This window comes from Fistularia commersonii, chromosome 2 (genome assembly GCF_037954325.1).
Source record: "Fistularia commersonii isolate RoL2024-O1a breed Wild chromosome 2, RoL_Fcom_v1.0, whole genome shotgun sequence".
In the NCBI taxonomy this organism is placed as follows: domain Eukaryota; kingdom Metazoa; phylum Chordata; class Actinopteri; order Syngnathiformes; family Fistulariidae; genus Fistularia; species Fistularia commersonii.
Window position 1 is genome coordinate 9,353,655 of NC_141285.1, and position 22,994 is coordinate 9,376,648.

General features: G+C 40.0%; 1 protein-coding gene across 1 annotated transcript in view; it reads right to left on the reverse strand.

The window, feature by feature from the left end:
* ptk7b (protein tyrosine kinase 7b) overlaps positions 1 to 21,397 on the reverse strand; it is a 75,101-nt gene extending 53,704 nt beyond the window's left edge. Inside the window, exon 1 of the mRNA XM_086166249.1 lies at positions 20,817 to 21,397. Coding sequence (XP_086022375.1) covers positions 20,817 to 20,931 — 115 coding nt within the window. The 5' untranslated portion in view covers positions 20,932 to 21,397. The remainder of the gene's footprint in view (positions 1 to 20,816) is intronic.
* Positions 21,398 to 22,994: the final 1,597 nt, after the last annotated feature.

Consider the following 22,994-nt stretch of genomic DNA (forward strand, 5'->3'; position numbering starts at 1 on the left):
TGCCACTCCACTGGGAAGCAGAAATGCAGAGGGCTATCGTAAATGCTTGGCTGCAGAACTTCACAGACTTGTGTCTCAACTCCTCCTCCTCAGGTCTCCGATAGTTCCTCTTAGCTAGGTTTTAGTGTCGGCTGCGATGTGTTACAACCCCTCAACCCCCCCACCCCCACCCCCCCCACCCCCCACCACCATCCACCTATTACTGGTTCAGTAATTAAAACCTCCCTCTTTTGGGGAATCAAAAACTTTATGTCTTAGTCAAGGGTTCACAAAAGTAATGGTATGGTTCGGCCAAGAGAAACTGACATGTAATTTAAGTGAGGCACAAATACATAGAACATGCAAGAAAATTGGCTTATAGAGCACTGCAGACATGGAATCCTAATTCAATAAGCAAATTATGGAGACGCAGCATGGTCATGCACGTCCCAACAACAATCCCCAGCATCCCCCGCCACACATAGACACACTCCTTTTGTCATGGAGGTGGAATTCTGCTGCTAAATGCCAAGTCCCATCCTCAGCTCACAACAACACTTTTCAAAGGAGAGGTTTAGATGAAAGAGGGCAAGTTAATTGCCCTTGCTACAATAGAAACCTCCCCTGCAAAGACATCCCATTTCCCCTGGCAATTAGGACTCACTTCCCTCCAGGTACTTGTGAACTCGACATGAGGTCACTTTGTGTGATCGAGCATTAGCTTACGCATCAGATTCCACCCGTTATCTGCTAACCTCCTACAATGCAGGCAGGCATGATGGATCGGTTACTGTGTGATGTCACAATTAAGATGTGACAGGAAATAAGGACCTGGATATTTCAAAATAATCAGCTAAAGTGAGGCGATATTACAGACTTTCCTGATACGAGTATAAAATGTTAAAGAAATAATCAAATGTGAACTGTGACTCATTATTGGGAGATTGAGGAAATTTCTCACAGGATTATATCAAAAACAAATCCTCTTTGCAAAGACAACTTGAAATTTTGGAAAAATTGTAGCAGACTACTTCTGAGTTATCTCTCTATAATGACTATGGATGGGACATTTCAAGTATATCTTAGCATAAGGCATTCCTTCAAACCTCCAGTATTTTTGAGCTAACCTGAATAATAAACAGAACTTAATTTTTCGGAAAGAATGTAAAAAAAATAGGGTCAGCAATTCTATATTGGATGCTATTTTGATTTTGTATCACAAACATATATGTTCATGGGCAAACAAACACAGAGGGTTGATACTGTTCTGAGGCAGAAGAACTAACAGGTAAATGATAAAACTTCATAGGTTTGTGTTTTCAGACTGAAGAGATTTGCCAAACATTGCATCTTGCTTATGTGTTTTCTATTACAGATATCAGCCGTCAGCAGTGATAGAAACTAAACGAATGTAATAGAAACATCATACAAAAAATGGATGTCTGACTATACCAGTTGTTGAGGATAGTGCTTATACTGGAAGGAAAAGTAAATCAACAAAGGTGTGGAATGTGTATATGCTGATAGCAGTAAATTTATATGATTTGTGATGACTGAGTGATGACTCAAGATGACTGAGGCTGGTGGTAAACCAAGGTCATCCCTTCCCTTAGCCCCTCTGTCTAACTGCAAACAATGAACCAGTATGAACACAAATTACATGGTGTGAACAGGTTATAACAAATGTGAAAGGCAGCAGCCATGGTAATTTTTTTTGAATGGGTGAAACACAATAATTAGCTGTGATTACTTCCTGCTTTACACACCATCTCCTGCAGGCCATGCAGACCGGGACTGAACAATGTTTTGCTTTTCTCAGGAATTAGACTGAAGAGGAATGGGGGAAGGACAGAGGCTTAAGAACAAGACGGGGGGAGCTGAGCAGGGTCTGTGCCAACAAACCTTCACAACATGGGAACCTGTACATGTAATGTACACGTACACATGCTTGGATTCACAAGCAGGGGAATAAAAAAAAAATCTGTCAACTTAAACAAAGGAGGAATTGGCTGACAAGATCATCTTAGTGTGCTCATTTGTATGTACATCACAAACTTGCTTTGTATTGCTGTGTGACATGGTGAGGCGCTCCTCTGCTCCTTAATAAGTAGACCACACTAGAAAATCCCTTCTACAACACTTCAACGCCTATCAACTGAGGTTCTGCTAAAATGTATCCTACATTAATGTGGACACCCGATAAGAGAAAAGCAAGAAGGGCAACATACACAACAGGGACAAAAGTGTTCCACCAACATCAGCCTGGTGTCCACTGTGCCAAATGTTCATTTACAAGACTGCTCTGCATATTTTTTATGCGAATGCAAACCAGTCAAATTAAGTAAGTTAAGGTAAGTTAGTATTTATTTATCAGGTAAAATATATGCATTATTCTTATTGCCTGCAGCTGGGATGTTGGCTTAGTGATAAGTTTTAACAATGGATGACAACATTTTATTCAACGTTAAATGACTAATTTGTTTAGGTATATCTCAAATTTTCTGTGAAATAAGCTGTAGTGACCTAACTGCTAGAGTAATACAATATAATCCATAATACAAAAGTATTCAATCTCCAAACTCTGAATCAAATTAATTTTTTCTTAGTTGTTTTTTTCTGAAGATGACAGAAAGACAAAAAAAGAAGTCCACAGCATGTGAAAAAGAAAACAAAACACAATGCTCATCAAATAAACTACCCAAGAACAAATGAAATGTGAAAAAGGTCATGGTTAAAATTATTTTTTGCATATCCACTTTGAAATAACCTCCTTGATACCACAATGGTTCAGTGATGATGATAATTATAATGATAATGCATTTCTTTGAAGGCGCCTTTCTTTTGTATATTTTGCAACAGCGCCAGCAGTTTGTATATTACAGTTGGTTACTATGTGATATCTGAATTACAGAATATACAGACTACAGTCATTTGGCAGACGATTTTATCCAAATCGACTTACAGAGGAGATGCCAGGGATTGAACCTAGGACCGAGGACCTATGTGAAGCATGGGCTCTACCACTGAGCTACACGTTCGCACAATTAAGTGAATTGCTCAATGGTAGACCAACATATGGTCCAGTTCTTGCTTGTTGATCAACTAACTGAGTGGAGGCTTCCAGTTTTTATCATAATGCATTCCCGTTTGAACGTTCATTCCACATTTCAGTCCACGTTCAGAGTCCACTGCAACAGAGGGTTCTAAGAGCGATTGTCTTTGGAACCGAACATTCCTGGTTCGATTCCCTCCTTGCCTGTTGAAGTGTTGTTAAGAAAGATACTGAACCCCTAACTGCTCCCCTAGTGCTGGTCCTTAGCTGCCTTCTCCATGACGGGTTAAATGCAGTGGTCAAATATCGCTGATGTCGTGCTCTATGTATGTGACACAAGTATTTTCTTTCTTCATTTGCTTGGCTATGCCAAACTTAAAGTCTAACCTTTCCTAAAACTATCATGTCCATCGTGGAACTTAAGAATTCTAGCTCTCTGTTGGTCCCATCAGCTGATCAAAGCTAGAGTATGTATTATTCTGACCTCAGGTCCAATATCAACAAGCCCTGGAAAATATACTGCCACTGTTAGGAATGTTTGACTGAATCTCCCCCAGCTGCGGCTGCCAGAAGTTAAGAGCTTAATTCTGTCTGTGTTTTGCTGATGTGCAACATCTAGAGTGCAGATCACAATTGCAGTTATCAGTCAGTAGTACTTTTGGGAACAACACTTAAACGAAAACTAAAAAAAGTGTGTAACATTCATTTGGAATACATTTCCACAGAATGGCTAGACGACACTAATAAATCATGCAATAAGTGCAAAGGGTCAAAATAGTGGCAAGCAGGAGATACAGGAGATGAATGCATGTAAGTCCGTTATGGGACTGAGGTAAAGGCTCTGTGTCACTGAGTACTAGGTTACTCAACCAACACAGATTCTGACCCAGTTATCTCCGTCCATAAGTGACATGATGTGTAGATTGGAGATTGGCTTGCTTCAACACTTCATTTTTGTCAAAATTAATGGAATAGATGGGCTCCAATTTTAAAAGTGAATTGCGTAAATCACAATCATATCCCAAGAAAAAAACAAGAGGCCATTTTCCTCCATGCGATCCCCAGTTTTTAAAACATTTTGTGGTTCTTTGAAAAGAGAGAGCCAAGTACCTCTCCCCTTTAATCAATGTCACATATTTCGATTTGTCAAGCTAAGTGAAAAGGAGACTTCTACCACATACAATCAACAGCTGCAGAGTTCTGGAGACAAAGGACACATTTGAGCCAGAACAGATTATTTCAAAAACCTTTGTTCTGTTGTAATAACCAGATACACATGAACTTTACAATAGCCATATCTTAGTACACTTTAGCGCCATCACGTCAGAAGGATCACAACAAGAAATTACTGACTTAAAACTTACACAAAAAATTACAATGAAATATAGAGAAAGACTTTAAAGAAATCTACTAACTGTGTGGGAATCAAGGAATGAACTCTGGGCACTCAAAGAATATCAAGCTTTAGTTTTAATTACACAGTAAGCCCCCTTAAAGGACAGCAACATCTACCCAGACGTATATATTCTCCCACATTACCCTGAGGCATCCCCCTTGTAACATAAATCTTTCTCACTTCCCTCCACCCCTCTTTCTTCATCTCACTGGTTGCACAGTTGAAAGTCAGATGACTAAGAAGCAGGCAGTGGAGAGAAGCAGCTCACATTTCAAGACAAAGCCTGACCCTCTGTCAGAAAGGAGACACTTTCTAAACTGGACCCACTATTTATCATCAGAAACCTGTTTTGCCGCCTGTTTCCCATCTCACACCCCGGTGTTTAAAAGCTACTTGGGGAGTTAGTCTTTTGTAATGGAAAGATTCAGGGATGGAATATGTCAGTATGTATGTTTGTGCAATTAGAAAATGGCCTGTTGCCACCTTCATCACCTTTGTCCTGTCAACCTCATCCTGTGCACAACACTTTATAGACAATGTGGTTAAGAAGAAAAATCTGTTACGGTGTCAAGGTATGCAAGCTGATGGCCACTGAGTTTCACACACAAGCTAAAGATAGACACAGTGGAAATTCATTTTTAGTTTTTGATAAACCTTTTTTTGTGTAGCAACTTTTTTCCCACTTAGCACAAAGGGAATACAGGAATTTTCATCCTGAGAGTCAACACTGATGCAACCCAGTTTTTGTCTTCGTAAACAAAGAGCAGGGACTATTCAGTCTGTTTAGAAAATGTAGCCATTTCCCAAGAGTTAAATTCTTGTTAACACAGGCAAGCGGTGACTGATTAAAATGTGAGTTTCCGGTGTGAAATTACATGTTGGGGATAATCAGATAATGAGCCTGTAAGGAACGGATTTACCCTGTTTAAAGGTTAGAAGTCATGTCAAAGAGATGCCATAGCATTTCAGGAGCTGAGGTTAAAACACAGACCCTGTCCTTTAATCATTAAGCTTCACCTCGGTCCAACAGGATTGACATTCAGGGTCAGGCTTTAAGAAGAGACTGTTGCTCATAACAGCCGCTCAGAAAGCCTTTTGTCTGACAAAGAGCCACTGAGCCCATCAAATGAACTTAACTGTCCCACATCGAGAGGCACAGCACCTTTCCTGCATCCATGAAAAGAACGGCCTGAGTTGACCCTCTAAAACTTTTAACATGTAAATACAGCATATTGAGTACAGTTACATATACAGGTACAATGATAGCCAAATAATGAATTTTTTGATAGAGGTTTGATAGAGCCATTAAATGGAGGTATCAAGATCATCGCCACAAATTGTTATTACAAATTCATTTATACCTTCTTATTGTCACCGCAGTTGAAATCATGTTTTTGCTCATGAAAGATTTCCTTAGTAGTACTTAGTAAATCTCATTGCCAAAGAGCTTTTTTTTAATTTTCATTTTTTCCTGTTACTGTAATCCTGTAACTCTTAGTCAGCTTACTGTACTCTGGAATGCCCCCCCACCCCTGACCTGTTGTATAATGCATATTTTCATATTTTCTGATACATTGTGACAATGTAAATTCTTACACCTATAGTAAATTAACTAGGTAACTATGAAAACCCTGAACTGATCTTTTGCATAGAGCACATGATGTAACACACGATGTTCAACAAACAATAAAGAAAACGGAAATGTGAGGGGACACAATTATGAGTCCAGGAAAGAATACACAATTTCTGTTAACTTAGTGCAGTCTACTGCTGTTGAATCTGATTATCATGTTTTGCAGTGCATTCAGTGGGAATATCTCACATGAATATCTTTATAAGAATAGAATACAACTTTAATCATCCCGTGGGGGAATTTTCAATTCACACACAGAATAAAGTGTATAATGCGGTAGGGGTAGTCAATAATGTATGTTCTATTTAAACTTTCAAGCCGTTAATGTAAATGAAAATGTCTGACATTGTTCTGCTGTTTCAGAGGCTGAGCAGTCGAAAATGGTGAGAAAAGCTGTAATCTGTGAGACGAGGTTTAATAAAGCTAAAAGCGAAGGTCTGAGAAGACCATGTGCTACAGGCCTTAATCAAATGAAAACTAGTGAAGAATTTCCTCAAATTTGCTTGTTCATCATTTCAACAGTTTGTCTGAGAAACGATACTGAAGGCCACACTTTAAAGCTGCTTGAACTGGTCTTCGTCACAGTCATGGTCCCCCATAAAATGCTGAAAATGTTCCATTGTTTATGGCATGCATTGAGTGGTCTGGCAACACTACATTTAACAAGATCTAACCCTCCTCCTCCAAAAAGTGTTTCTCCTAAATAAGAAGCATATGGTTAGACATTCAATTACAGCTATTTTCTCTCCGGCTCACGTTTAACAAGAACCACTTGTTCTTCATGCTGTGTATGGAGGAATCATCTCACCACATGGCTCAGGGTGACCTCAGGAGCTAGCCACCTAAAAGCAGCTCTCATTCATAACACAGACCATGTAGGGACATCAACACACTGAAGGATCCTGTGAGATTGTTTCTAGCAGGCACAAAGAATTGAAAGAAAAACCGACGCCCTACCGCTAAGCAGTCAATTTTACTTGGGCGATAAAAGCTCTGAATACAGCAAAGTGTTCCCATGAAATTAAGCTGACGACAAACTTTAAGGATTTGGTCGGAGAATACATTTACTAATTTACCAATATCTGAAAAAAAAGTGGTAGATGTTATAAGAAGTATAACTGGCATGCATTTGGATAGATTCGCCACCAGCCTGTCTAAAGTGAAAGAGTCAGTTAATTCCAGAATCAAATATGCGGTTTATAATATGATTGATAGGATAGCTAAAGATTTGGAAGTACGATTGAACAAACTCATTCAGCACCTTGTCAAGATAAAAATTAACTATATAATCTATAATCCAGTAGCCAAAAAGCTGAAATAGCCTCAATGGTAATCATTTAAAACTGTCAAAACTTTGAAAGTTTTGTCTACACGATGTAATACACTGCTCAGAATACCAGTCACCCACCATCATTCAGGTAGACTGGGGTCAGATCAGTGCATCGGAGGAGAATGTTATTCAATGATCCATGTCATAAATCATAAAAAAAACAAAAACAAGCAGTGGTTGGAATTGGAGAGTCAGTGCCAGACGACAACAAGAAAGTTGATGGCCACTTTACTGGTGAGAAGGGACCGTGGGATGGCTTTGTAGATTTTTCTCTCAACACACATCATCGCCTCCACATGCTTTCATTTAGGGCTGTAATCAAATTAGTTCCCTCAAAGTTTTATTGTTCGGTATTCTGCTCAAGGACAGAACTGAACACAAGTGGCTGTTTTATATTTCCCCTCAGTGAACCCAAAAAAATCGACTCCAGTAAGTACTAGACCTTTTGGGAAAGTTTGGACTCCTATTTGATCCTTGATTTGGCCCTTTGCTAGAATCATTAATTAGACTGTTAAAAGCTGACATGGTTCTGATTGGGAGCTCATACTTCCATCTGTAGCAGTTTAAAAACCTGTGCCTGTTTCTCACTCGGAATCAGGTCAGTTCTTGTTGAGTCTATCTGCATTGAAACCTGAGCAGGTCTTCAGGAGTGACCTCAGCCTTAATCAGACCCTCGTCCAATGTCTCCCATCTGCCCAAATCTAGATCTTCTTTTGGCCAAGTCTAGAAACCCCCTGAATCGCTGTCCTCTTTTGATGGACCAAAAGGCAACTTTCAAAATCACCTTTGTAGCCATGTGTCATTTGCATGGGTGACGTGGGAAAGGAGGAGATTTGAGTCCACCTTGTAGAAGTTGACATAAAGAGTAGCATTGGCCCAAGTCAGAGCCTTTCATTTTCATCCAAGTTTATCAGAACTTACCTCAAAATGGGACATGATCGAGGAGTGAACTGTATAATTTATGATCACAGCGCACTGGAAGTTTATTACAAATACACTTGTTACTTTTCTTTCAATAAACCTTTATATCTCAAGTACCACATATTTTTTTAAGCAAGAAATGAATGAACAAAGTTATGACTGGGATAGCAGCAAACCCACAAGATCCCAGAGGGCTTCCTCAAAAATAAAAAAATAAAAAAAAATTAAGAAATATAAGTTTTGTTTTTTGCTGAAGGAAACGGGGTGAAAGGGGCCTCGAGCTGTGGGAGGCTCAGGTCTGCTCTATAGCTTTAATGCTCTCAGCATATTCTGGGAACATCTCTCACCATTTCCGTGCGCAGGGGAACTTGCTCATGTATAATGCCTTTTGAACAGGCACAGAGTTTTGGAAAGAGAAACAGTGCCAGATTTAAAAAAAAAAAAAAGAGAGAGAGAGGATCAAACAAAGGAGGAGGGGTGAAGGAAAAGCTGCAGGACATCCAGTCTTTCGTAAGAGATGAGAAACATTTGTGTGCTCGCCTATGAATAAAGCCTGCTTGTTTAATTCATGACCAGCCTCGATCTACTGATGTCTTGTGAAACTGATTATAAGCTAAGGGTTTTCTATTTATCTTTGAAAATGTAAAAGTTTTCCCCATCAAGTATCACACTACCCAGTGTCATGAATGTGACGTTTTAAAAGATTAAGATCCATAACAGAAGAACGAAGACTTAGGACATATTTTCTTCCATTTTAATTCCATTGTGGAAATACAACTCAATGGAGTAGTTTTCCACTTTTGAATGAAAATAACTACAGATTTTGAATCCTTTAAAATCATGTGGAAGGAAAAGAAAAGGTGAGTGAGGAGGCAAGAGGAGAAAGGGTGCTGCGGTGTCACCTGAGCTCATTTTAACATGGATCCCTGAGGTGGCAAGGAAGGCAGGGTGTGCTTTTCGCTCCAACCTTTTTCTTTTCTCCCCCCCAGAATGACGGTAAAGCAGACAAAGGCAGAGTAAGATGTCTGTCTGGAAACCATCCATGGAGAGACGAAAGAATCATGTTCCAAAAAAGCCAACAAGGATATCACCTCTGTTTTTGGGGGTGTTTCATTTTTTCAGATTGTGGAATAACTGAATGAACAACACAATCACCTGCTTTTCTGAAACTTTGAGAGAAAAGCTTGGAGAAAATTGTCAACTCCGACCCTAAGGTTCGGAACATGCATCCTTTTTCAGCCAGGGCATGTTAATAAAATCTAGTTAATTATACATTGATAAAAATGCATTTCTTATTGTTTATAGTGCTCTGTTTAACCTATTTTTCAAAATCTTTCTTTTAACAAAACATTAAAAACATTTTTTCAGAATGACTTCAATACATCTTAAGTGCACTTTGAGTTGCACTTATCTTCATTACTGTTAATAAGTCATTGAAGATTATTTACCAAAAGTGACAGTGGAGTTAAGAAATTACACACAATGAAAAGAATCCAAGGATAAGTGTAAACCATGGACACTGATGTTTATGGTCAGCTCCACACTAAATTCACTGGGACTGATCACCCTCCTTATCAAATTGAACTGCCAAAATAATTAATAATGATAATAATAATAATAATAATAATGATGATACTCAAGCAAAGAGATGTTACAGCGTTTCCATACTGAAAGCAACTGTCTTTAATGCGTACAAACACCACCTTCCTAACAGATAAAATATGCTTCTGGCTTCTTAAAATCTGCAAGAAGTGACGAAAGGTTTGTTAAGAGATGCCTGTGTTCTCGGTCCTCTAAGTCCTGGTGAATTCTTGTCAAAATCTTATAATGGCAACGGAACTTGAATAAGAAATTCAAGTTCCGTTGCCATTACAAGATTTTGGCAAGAATCTCTTTGTTAAGAGATGTATTATTCTTGTAGCTTGGTGAATCTGTGTAAAGCTATTATATTACATTAGGCAAAACAATTTCCTCTAATTTGTAAAATTGATTTTTAAGTTTTCTCCTCCCGCCTTTAACTCGCTTCAACATATCCAAGGTAAAGAATTAACAGTGACGTGTAAGATTTAAAAAAAAAAAAAAGTGGGTGTCCAAACAGAAATGCTGCAGATGCATATTTCTACAGCTAATCAGACATACTGATCGACTTTTCCACCGGCAGATAGCAAAGTTTGCCCTGCTGTTGGGGGTCCTATGGTGGTGCCACATACCACGGCAGCAAAAGCACAATATATCAATTACAGGCATGTACTCGGCAATGCAGAGACACAATATTCACTCTGTCAGTCTGGGTTCACAGTTACCACATTCCAGTGGCAGTAAAAGCTCAAATGTGTTCAGCAGAATAGAGGCCCACATCTGCACCACAGGAAGTCAACTGCCAAACAGTCACCGGCCATCTCGATCGACACCGGCTGCTGCCCTGGCCCTCAGGGAGGGCTACTCACTCCTCTCCATACAAATTCAGCTCATAGAGAGGAAGATAGGACCTCCGACTACATTCTAACCTGGATGAGGACACAAAGCTGCAGAATGACAAACAGAGAGGACCCATAGGAGAGTGTCATCCTCTTTGACACAGGACCACAAGGAAATAACCCCAACACAACATTTACTTCCTCTGCTATGACATAGGAGGGCAGGCTGGGCCCATTTTCAATTGTCAGACACAATACTTTTATGTCAGTCATCACCTGTACAGATAAGAACAGGAAATACTGTCGTGGGCTAAACCACAAGCCATTGTGGGGGTGTACTGTGTTTGTGTTGTGTGGGTATTTATTAATGTGGTTAATAGTGATGTGTTGACTGATGCTGGTAAAAACAGATTCTGAGACTAAGGCTACAGCTGTGGCTCCACCTCCATGGAATATTGTGTCTATTTAGTCAAAGCATTGAAAAATCATAACTCTATAGCTTGACAGCATTGATATTTGCCTTTCACTGGGATTTTGATTTGTGAGTCGCGTGGTCGTTTTGGATTTTTTACACACATGATATCCTGATTCAATAAGAAATCCAAGAAATCTTCCACCCTTAAATGAAATTAACTTCTGATATAAGCCAAAGAATGAAGAGGAATTTAGATGTTTTATTATCATGAACAATAGGTGTAAGAATCAGTGAACATAATTTTGAATGGTATTCACATGTGTTTACTGTCATTTCAAATAAGCAAAGAAAACATTGGCACTCTGTTCTAGATGTTGCTGTTGTTATAAACCATGTTTTAAGTATAAATAGGTTAAAAAAAACTTAAACTTGATAATTTAAGTCCAACATGAGTGTAATTCAACACAGCCAATGACTGGCTCTCAAACTAGTCATTCAATTTATCGTATAAGTCATTTTCATCTCCATATTTGGACAATTATGTCTTTTCTTTTCAACAAGGTGGAGATCCCTTTGAAAAGTGTTTGAGCTTGTGCTGCTTGGAAATACCCATATACATTTTTTTTTATTCAACAGTTACAGTTTGATATTTGAAGGGCATGACACAACAAAGACAAAACATTTGAAATATTCCTTTATCGAGCATGATGATAACGGTCTGAGCGGTACCTTCAGGGGGGAAAAAAAAAGCAAGAGTCTTATACGGTGCAACGTGATTGGAGACAAACAGGAAACACCTATGCACTTCTCTATGCAGCTGTTGAAGGCCTTACCTCTTACCATCTGTGACATTGGAGAAAACAACTCCCCTAACAAAGGAGATTTTTTTTGTTCCTCAGCAATTTATCAGAGTTGTAAATATGAAAACAAGCCTGGGCTAACACATGGTACCAAATCACCACGCTCTCATTTTCGTGATGCTTGAAAATTGAGAGAAAAGCAAAGTATTCCTAAAAATTGTACACGACATCTGTGAGTAATGAAGCACTGTGCCATCTAACTGTCAGTGCTGATTAAAAAAACACTCTCGTCTGTCTTGATGCACACTCTATGGGAGGTTGAGACAGAGGACAGCCCAAAAGGAGTAAGGGGATTTAAAGAGATTCTGTTGATGGCATAGTTTGTTAAACTCAAACGAAAGCAGTGAAAAGGCAGAGGAAGGTGAAACAGAGTGCAGGCACAGTATTAACAGATTGAGAAGAGGAATAGGCTGGGGACTGCGTGAAACAGAAAATATCAGTGCTGGCTGGGCAATGAGCTTCTTTTTGCGCTATAGTAATTACTTTCTTATAATGCAGAACAATGTCAGCACAGTACTGCACAACACGACATGTTTCATTGTGTTAGCAATCTCAGGGTCAAGAAAGGTTTCAGAGTCTAATTAGGCAGCCAATAATAAATAAATCTATTGAACAAGTGGCCTCACTATTGAGAGAAAAGCAGGGACAACCATCCAAGTCATACAAGTGAGGACAATGTATACAAGATTGAGAAGAGCAATTAATCAGATGCATACAACTATCACTCAGAATGTTAAGATATAGAAATACAAAAACAAATCATCCAAGTATTGTATCCTATAGAAAACTATAATAGCAGCCAATTACTTTAAAATATATCTATATAGCTGTAATTTATTGTTGATTTTGTTCCAAAGCCAGACATTCAAGACATAAAATCTCAGTTGTGTTCAGTGTTTCATCACAGCACAGTTATCACTGAGGTTTGATCAGAGAGAAATAAACATCAGATCTATCCATTACCATCAAGAAGGAACATCCAGGGATGTCATACCTCAGACTCAAATTGCATAAGATTGAGGCATCTGAATCAAAAAGATAATTTAGTGTTTTGCAGACATAAGCTGCAGTAACAACAAAAAAACAAAAAAATAACACATGGTATTTTGACTACAGTTATAACCCATGAATAATTGGTAGCAAGAATGAAAAACTTTCCCTAAGATTGAAACTTTGCAAAATTGATGACAATAACTTAACCATGTTGTCCCTTCTCACTATGCCTTTGCTTTTTAACCAATCTACATTCCACAAGATATGAAAAAACATAACAGTGATGATATTGTTCTGTACAGAATAAAAAAGTAAACTGGTTGTAAAGAAAGGGGGGGGGGGTAGTGGATATAACGCACCACAAGAAAAATAGTTTGGTGTAGTTTTGATATCTATACAGCAACTTTAAAAAACAAGTCAAACACACACACACACACACACACACACACACACACACACACACACACACACACACACACACACACACACACACACACACACACACACACACACACACACACACACACACACACAGCAGAGATAATGCTGCTTTATCTGACCACCATTCTTATGCATTTTTTGGTAATTTAGGTTCCTTACTTTTAGACATTTACTATTAGCATTGAGGGAGAAGTTTTAACACACACACACAAGACTGTGTATGAAAAGATTGAAAGGAACAGACAACCTGATACAGCTAACAGTCATATTATGCAGCTCCATCAAACATCATATTCCGGCTGAGTCAAGTTAAAAGACCAGGAGGATAATACTGAACAGGCTGCTTTGCCATACTGTAACCAACAGCTTACAGACAAAATAGCACAATGACATCCAAAGCCACATAATCGGGTTGCTGTCAAGAAATGAGCTACAATTTTGCAAGAAATTGCGTAACTATTCCACGAAAATGAATGACAATGTGCTGGACAGGTTCAAAAAGGCTGATGCTGTGACAAAATATTTTGGCGTCTGCATTCAGAGACTGCCAGAGATGGTCTACCCTAAGGGGTCCACAATTTTACTTCTCTTGTACATCTGAAAAAAAAAAAAAAAATCACAATAGCTATGAACAAGTCATTACAAGGTCATTATATATTATGGTGTTTCTTTAAATATTGTCTACTTGAAGGATGGGTTATATGCGGATAATAATAATTAATCCTTTATTAATCCCTCGTTGGCAATTCCATCTCTGCATTTGACCCATCAATGACAAACCATGAGCAGTAGGCTGCCGTCCATCAGCACCAGCGGAGCAGCTGTGGGTTCAGTGTCTTGCTCAACAACACTTCGACACACTAGGAGGAGCCGGGAATCGAACCAGGAATGTTCAGTTCCAAAGACGATGATTAAAATAATAAATTAAGTATATTCCCCCTTGCCTGTCAGTAGCCACCTGTACTCAGTAGACCCTGTCCATCTGCAAATCAAACAGAATTTTAGGTTTTTCCCATTAAACACAAGCTTCTGTTTCAGCTTGTATACCTGCTGGTGTAGCGGGGGCTGATTGAGAGCTGCCTAGTGTCACTCGGCCTTTGGCCCGTTGCTGCGATGAGTTCATTCAGCCTCAGTACACAAAGAGTTAATGGCTGCTGGGATTATGCGATGGAATGCCGATGGACGCCTTTCTCCTCTCCGGCTGTCCTTTCTTCCCTGTTCCGCTTCCAATGGGCTGCAGCCAAATGAGGCATTCCTGCACGTTTCCATCAGATGCATTTGAATGCGGCAATAGTGCTGTACATGCTTTGGCATCGACGAGGGAACAAACAGGGATTATGTTTCACTCTAAAGGGCCTCACACCTGCCCTGCAGTAAGAAAGTTGTCGTTAAGATTTACACCAGTTAGAGGATGATTCAGCAGAGGGTCAAACTAGTAAAAACATCTGTAATAACCTTGCTTTAAGTGAAACTGAGACGATGTTATCAGCAGCAGCAGATAAGTGATCTAGTAGCAGCAGACTAGACATGGTTGAAGTTAAAGGAGAAAATGAGATAAGAGCACAACACAACCCCTTTCAGTTCGTAGACATTATCACTTTGTTGGGGTGGGCAGGCAATAGATTATAAGCAAAACATTTTACCTTCACAATTGCTAAACACAGGCTTGCAGGGTCCAAAGTAAAATGGAAAGAGTAAATAAAGCTTCGTCTCAGTATGTTGCACTCACTCCTCAGGACCATGTTGATGAGAAAAAGGGACAAAACAGCCCTACCCAGACTCGCTGACTTGACATCGTTTCTAAGGCCATTCTGATGGAGAACCAAGCCTGCATAATAACAAAAAAATATGAGTGTGCAGATGTTTTGGAGCCTAATTTGGGAAATTCAAGACTGTATGTGGTTACTTTATGTAAAGCAGGCAGAGAGTACAATGTGTTTGTATTAGATTTTTTCTTTTGCCTCAATCTCGTGGAGTGATGGTCTCTAAAAGGGTCTATGACATTCCATCTTCAGATCATCAGATAAAAATAAGTAACACTCATCCAAGTATCAGTGAGCAGCAGCGCAAACAGAATAATTAGGAGGGGGAAAGACCACACTAAAACCATACAATCAGCTTTTTCTTTTCCAAACAATATGAGAATAACATTTTCTTATCTGACTTTTTTCAATGCAAAAATTATTTTTTTCTTACACCTGGATAAAGTCTAACTATGAGACTGATGTGTGCAACCAGATCAGTCACATACTGATATCCTCCAATATTTGTTTTGACGGACTAGTCTTCCAGTACCTTTGTATTAAGCAGAGCTATATTTATGTCTACATCAGAAAATACATTTCAATGAGGGTATGTGTGGAATGAGTCTTGGTTATGGTTTGAGTAACCCTGGCAACAAGAGTTACCAAAACCTGTAATAGGAATTAGCACGATGTGGATCCGACTACTATGTCTAAAAGAGGCTGATTACGGTCAAGGCAGATTCTGTTGCTTTACAGAATGGATCAGTTTCTTTTACATTTCTGACAGGAAGTTCAGTTATGGGAGGGATTTTTCTAATGTTGAGGATGGTGATATTAACATATAATTCTAATTCAAGTAAAAACCAAAAACACGCAATTTGATCAGTTGTCATGTTTTTTTTTTTTGCACTTCCAGGAACTTTGATGAGCATATCAGGAATTGAGTCGTACTAAATTACACAGCTCCTCTGGTACACTTCTATACCACTGAAGCATGGAAGAAATTAATCACGAATGCTGCAGAGCAGCAACAAAAACAATAGTCACAACCTTGCCTGCAACATACAGTAAACTAAACCCCCAGCCCAGAGAGGAGACAGAGCTGTGCAAGCACATACCAAGTCAATAAACCATCCAGACCCATCTAGACAACATTGGCAGCCACAGGAGCAGAAAGACCAGTTTTAAGACAAAGGGGGGACAAATCTGTAAGGTCAAACACCAATTACAAGCGTTTCCCAAACACACATATTCCAGCACACACTCAATTCAAAACCCACTTGCACAGATCTATGGGTCATAATGTGCAGTAATCAAGGGCCTGCAGATCAGTGGTTGGCTTGACCTGTAACTTCTTCTAATCTAAGCAACAGAGCATCAGACACGTTTGTTCTCTTATCAAGCGTCAAGCAGCTATGCTCTATTTAGATTGTGCACTCCCACATCAAACTAAATCTCAGCCAACATTTCTTACAAGTAAACAACTCCATGTCTTGCTCTACAACCTTCATTGATTTTTGCCAATAGGCTTTCTAAACTACAGTGATGTACACAGTATATGCTTTTTAGTATACTTATATCCAACTTGAAAATCTAGTCTGGAAAACGCATTTTCGATCAAACGTGGAAAAAATGCATGTCTTGATTATTCATCATTCTTTCTATTTGTCTTTTCCGTGAGTTGCAGACAGAAAAATAGTTCTGGAGTGCATCATACTCATAGATCCACAGTCGTGTGTGTTTAAGAGACACAGGAGCTCCAAATTCAAAATCAAAACAAATATATTTCCACCTCCTAATTTGCAATTAAAACTAAAAGGTCCAGCCGGTTGTGGGTTGCTTTGAACTTTGATAGTTATTGTAATAGTAGTTTGCAGGGCTCTGTCTTTACTTACATTCTGTTATGATGTTGACACTTACACTTGAAAAGCAGCGACTCTTACATTTCAAAATGACAAGAAATCCAAATTTGAGAGGGTGAAGTGCCACGATGGGAACCTTGAAGAGATTGCTAGATGATCCTTCCCTAGGAGAGTTTTAAGAGAGGGGAATCTGGTGTCTTTTACTTATGCGATGATGCAATCTGTCCAATGCCTGGTATCAGAATGACCTATAGATGAAGATCAGAAAGCTAATTGCAACCTGAGTTACACCACATTTGATGTTTATACCAATACTAGAAGTTAATATATCTTTACATTTATTAGCATTAAGAATAAAGAAAGCTCTGATTTGAGGTGTTTAAAATAATTTACTTTGAAAAAAAAAAAAAGCAACATGACAGCACCTTTGAATAGGAATGTTGAACGAGACTAGACACAAACTGTTTATTTTGCTAAACTTAGCAATGATGTGCATTATTGACTTTGTCCTAAACACAGCTTCTTCTTCTCCTGTTGGCTTTTCCCATCTGGGGTCGCCGCAGCGAATCAACCTTCTCCATCTAACTCTATTCTCTGTATCCTCCTCTCTCACACCATCTACCTTCTTATCCTCTCTCACTACGCCCATAAATCTTCTCTTTGGTCTTCCTCGAGACCTCCTGTCTGGCAGCTCCAATTCCAGCATCCGTCCACCAATATATTCACTATCCCTTCTCTTTACAGGACCGAACCATCTCAGTCTCTGACTCCTAAACACAGCGATGCCAGATCATTTTAAAATCGCAAAAGGCTTTGCAGCATCTTCAAAGAAAATGCACATGGCCCCAGATCACATCAGATGGCAAACAGATGTCTACCTCCAAATCAGGAGACACTGTGATCTCCTCAATATTCTGATGAACCAAGATACACCGAAATCCATTTCCTTTTTTTAATTCAAAGGATGCTCTCCGCCACAGACAACTATTTCACAATATCTTCCTATGTTTCGTATCGTCTTTTCATCCCTCCAGAATCAGCATATTGAGAGAATCAGTACTGAGTGCAGCCAAGCAGCCCTTAACTATGGCGCAGTTAATAAAAGCCAAGTGTGCAGATTTTAAAATAAAGCAGCTGCAGGTGGCTGTGCAATTCTCTCACAGCCGCACACCAGAACCCAAGCTGACAACACAAAGGCTTTAACAGGGGCTCTAGTAGAAGCTGTGATACCAACATTTGATAAATCATCACTTAATAATTTTGTTGAAAGTTCCTGTATAATATTGCCTTTGGCGTTGGACTTCATGTGGTTGTATATTAAGTTGATCTGAGAGAGAGATACCAAAACAAAGAAACAGGACACATGACTTAAATGGCTGATCAAAACATGCATGCTTATGTTGTGACAGTGTCACGTTTTTTTTCCTGTTTTCATAATTGTTTGTAAATTCTTACATTTTTGCTGATATCCTAATCATTTTTGCAAATTCACTTAAATTTTTTCAAAACATGTGGAGGATGCCATTATTTAAATAGCACTAAATACTGTATATTGCAACAAATACAGCAATAGCAACCAACCCTTGATTTTTAGCACAAATGTATAATAAAATAAGTAGTCAGGAAGTTCAAAAAAATCTCCAAAAAGCCTGAAATCATTCAGTACATCAACAACAAAATATCAATAATTAAGTTCAAAATTCAGAAATGAACTAGCTAAAAAATCCAGAGCTAAAATTTTCTTAAAAATGGCTAAGTAACTGGAAATTTGCTGATGCAAAAACACAAGGGGGTAGGTGGCAGGTAAAATGAGCAGGATTTTGTTTTTTAAAGTGACCAATAAAACGAAAGCCTCCTTGATGATTTAAATCCTATGTTAAACAGTAAAATTCATTCGAAAGAAAGCAAAAGTTTTATTTAACTATTGCTTATGACAAGGATTTAATCAGTATGTCTCAGTCGTGTGACGAACAACAAGAGGCAGATAGATATTGAAAAATAATCTTTCCCCCCCATACAGCCCAGACCAAACTCTTTTCCTGTAACATGCATATTGTTCTGCTGATTAAAAATGCCAAAGCCATCCCCCATTTTAAAAACACACATCTACAATTATTGGTTGACCTATGCAAGCAAAACTGGATTCAAGACTATCTATGAAATGTGGATACTCTGCAGTGTAACACGGGGAGACGAATCAAAGTGGAGGGTCTGAGAGGTTGGAACCCAAACACATCACCTCTATATCAGCCAGGTCATATTTAACTGCTTTGGCTCGGAGGTAGCCTTAAGGTGAAGAAGGAAAAAATACACTAAAAGATGGATAGCGGTGAAAGGGTGAGTGGAGGGGGTGAAGCTGCACTAATACTGTGGATTTTAAATCTATAAGTGACTTTCATCTGGCTCTGAAAGCCACGTTAAAAGCCGCCGGGCACAAATCGACTCCAAATTGAGATACATAAGCGGGAGGGGCCAGGATGGCCAAACAGAGCAGCTGCTGTAAAGCAGAAATAAAAAATAAATTTAGGTAAATATTTGGGCCTGATCCCACATCAGATCACACAAGCTCTGGAAAGATGGACTTTTTGGTGTGGACAGTTACACAAGTGCCATTTGCGCTGCTTGCACACATTAACAGAGTGCCATTTAAAAATAGGACGTTCCTAAAGCAGGCCAGAACCCCAGGCTGCCATGGCCGTACCTGGCTCAGCTCTATTCATGTATCTTATAAACACAAGCCCACAGCAGCCGGCAGCTCCCCTGCTGCCTGCACACAGTGGACACATTCATCCCAAAGTGGGCAACTTGTGGAAACCGGAGGGGGGGGGGAGGGGGCATAAACATATTGCAACTTAAAGGCCATTTTCAGCCATTCCAACAGTCAAGGCTGTACTGCATGCACATGAACACACAGGTAGATCAGGTAGATAAAACTAATTTAGCTGTGTATTAATGGGTCTAATCTTTGGTAGGGAGAGAGAATTCCACTCTCTCACTCACACACACAGACACAGACACACACACACACCTCTGCGGGGCTTTGTTCCCAATCTGCAGTGAGGTTATGAACTTTTTAGGGGCTTTGACAATGTGGGAGGGCGCCGCGTCTTGTCTCTGAACATTTCTCCTCTGGATAACAGTCAAGGCGGGAGAACATCAAGAACCTTTAGTCCGGCTTGAGATCGTGCACAGCGGCCAGACAGGCCTGCCAGGGCCGGGTTTTGAGACGCACTTCAAACATGCAAACACAGTTATGAATCGGATAATCAGTAATGGCGTCTGCAGAGTGTTAAAAGGAGGGATGTGCACTCCTGGGAATATATGATGACATGGACGGACTGCCATCACTGCTCCGGGGAAAACTTACTCTCAAGAATATCTTGAGGAAAGACAATAACTGGACCATTTTTGAGAGGTTTTGGTCTGTAAACCACATCGTACGTTCATGATATCTACTGGGAGAAGAGCACGGTAACATTTAGAAAACCTCGGGGGGTTTCACAGTGGGGGAGTGATCACCCCTCCCCCATTGATCCCAAACAAAAATCGAATTTTCCATTGATTTATATTCCGTTCTAGCGGAGTTAATTTCTTACAGCTAGTGAATTTGGATAAAGTGTGGGTAGAAGACCCGATGCTGGGAGACATTTAGCCCAGAGTTCTTAACTACCCCGAGCGGGGTCAAAGTAGGGGTCCGTGCGGGCCGGTGTGATTTTTCGCTTTAGAAATCATAAAAACACACTAAATTATTTCGAGTGGAAAAATTTCTAACCTTGTAGGCAGATATAAGCGACGGCGTAGAGCGGATCCAGCCGCGGTGCTCTCCTGCTCGTCCCCGCGGGATTCCTCCTCCTGCCCGTTCGCCGCCGGCTCTCTGTAAGATCCATTACCGTCCCGGTGCTCGACGGTGCCGCGTTGTTCCTTCCTGGCCACGGGAGAGCCGTAAGGCGGCGGGCGGGTACCGAGCAGAGCGTCGCCGTGTCCGTGCAGGTAGAAGAGTGTCAGCTCCGGCGGGGAAGACCGGTCTTGTCGCTCACCTGGCCGTGGAGGAGACTAGCCGGGGGAGAGGCGGACGCATGCGGGACGGCGACTTCGTTGTTTTTTTTTTCAGGCCAAACGACTTGTCGAGTTCACACGGCGGAGCCCCGCCGAAAGTTTGAAACGCGGTTTTAAACTACCAGCTACTATACAATACGGCGAGTCCGGGCCACCGAAGGAACCGGTGTTTGGTTGCAAGCCGGTGTGTGTACCCGTCCGGAGCCGCAGACCGCCGGGCCAGTTCACTCCACGGCGAGGAGGTTGGCTAAGCGGCGCTTCCAGCTTGGCTTCCTGCCACTCGGCCGTGTGCGTGAGTGTGCGTTTGTGCGTGTGTTTCCAAAGGCAACAATGAAACACTAATACAGACAACTGATTCCGGTTGAGGTTTAAAAAATAAACTAAATAAACGTTTCACTCGAAATCTGCTCTGTTTCCAGGTTTGTGTATTTTGTCCTATAAAACGACACTGATATATAGTTTTATTTTTCCGCCACGTTGACCTTTTTTGGTACTCTCCTCACGTACTTATTGTGCAATTAGCACACTAGTACTTCATATTGTTGTCGATTTAACCTTTATTAAACTGGCGATTGCGATTCATATTTAGTTTGTATAATATCTCAAATGTAATACTTAAGGTAAAATGTTTTATTAAAATAGATGTTTTATTTTGAAATGCCATATCCGGTATTGTTCACTGCATTTATGGTACTTGACGAGACGTCCCTCTTTCTTCGCGATGGTCTCGGTGCCCGACGCACAACCTGGGAAAATGAAGACAACACTGCTACCCCCTGGTTTAACGTGATCACTGATATCTAATGGAGCATGTGGAGGACAATGAAGACATTTCACATTAAGAGAAAACATGTTAGCTCCTCAGTGGTATTCTACCGTAATTTAGTTAATTACTGTTATTGTTTGTCTTGGTTGCTTGCCAGTCTGTTGGAAGCCTGCTGGGCATTCGTTTCTTCCTGGTGATACCACATTCATCTTCTAATGAAGGCAAAATGTTGACCACTTCACAAAAATCGTTTTTGATCACTATTATTGACTAGTGTTAAACTAGTTGGAAGAACAGTTGCTTCCAGTTGTTTAACTAATGAACACTTGCTTGGCAATTACTAAGACTTTATGAGGCTTCCAGTGGTTAATGTGAGATGATTCCAGCTTCCAATAGTTTGCCATGGGAGAAAACCTCAAATTGTGGGATAGATGCTCCATTACATGTCTTTGGATTGCATCCAGTGCCTGTCTACATGCTGGCATGCTAGACTCATGGGATCAGTTGTCCAGGCAACCATATCAAAGGGTACAACCATGTTACCTGTCACTTTTAATTGGTGACAGCGATGGAGATGGGACTATCCGCAAATACTCCGCAATAGCTTATTCACTCTCATTGACAATCCCACTATGATACTTCCACAAGTAAGACAAAGACCTGTCAGCCCTTCTTTTTTGGTTCTGATGAGAACAAATTCATCCTGGGATCAGTGTGTTCAAAGCGCTGACATCCTGACAGAAGCCAGCAGAGAATCTCCAGGCTGCCACTAAAAGGAGGAACACCTTGCAGAGGAAGAAAGTCTGAAAGAAATCTCATATTAACATCTTAAAAGATCTACCCGTTGGATTTCAAACTTACAAGTCAGCCTCCAACTGAAGAGTTTTTCTCCTCAAGGTTTCACCCATCGGGGCTGAGCAAAAGGTACTGGATACCTTTTTTGACATTGATGTATTCTCATCTAATATCAGACTAATTAAATATTTACACACTAAAAAAAATTACTGAGAAAATAAATATTAAATTAGAAAATGTGAGATCAAATAATCTGAACTTGATTTTGAAATTGACTATAAGTAATCTTCAAAATGAATACGTATTCCACAGGACAAATTGCAAAATTCCAGC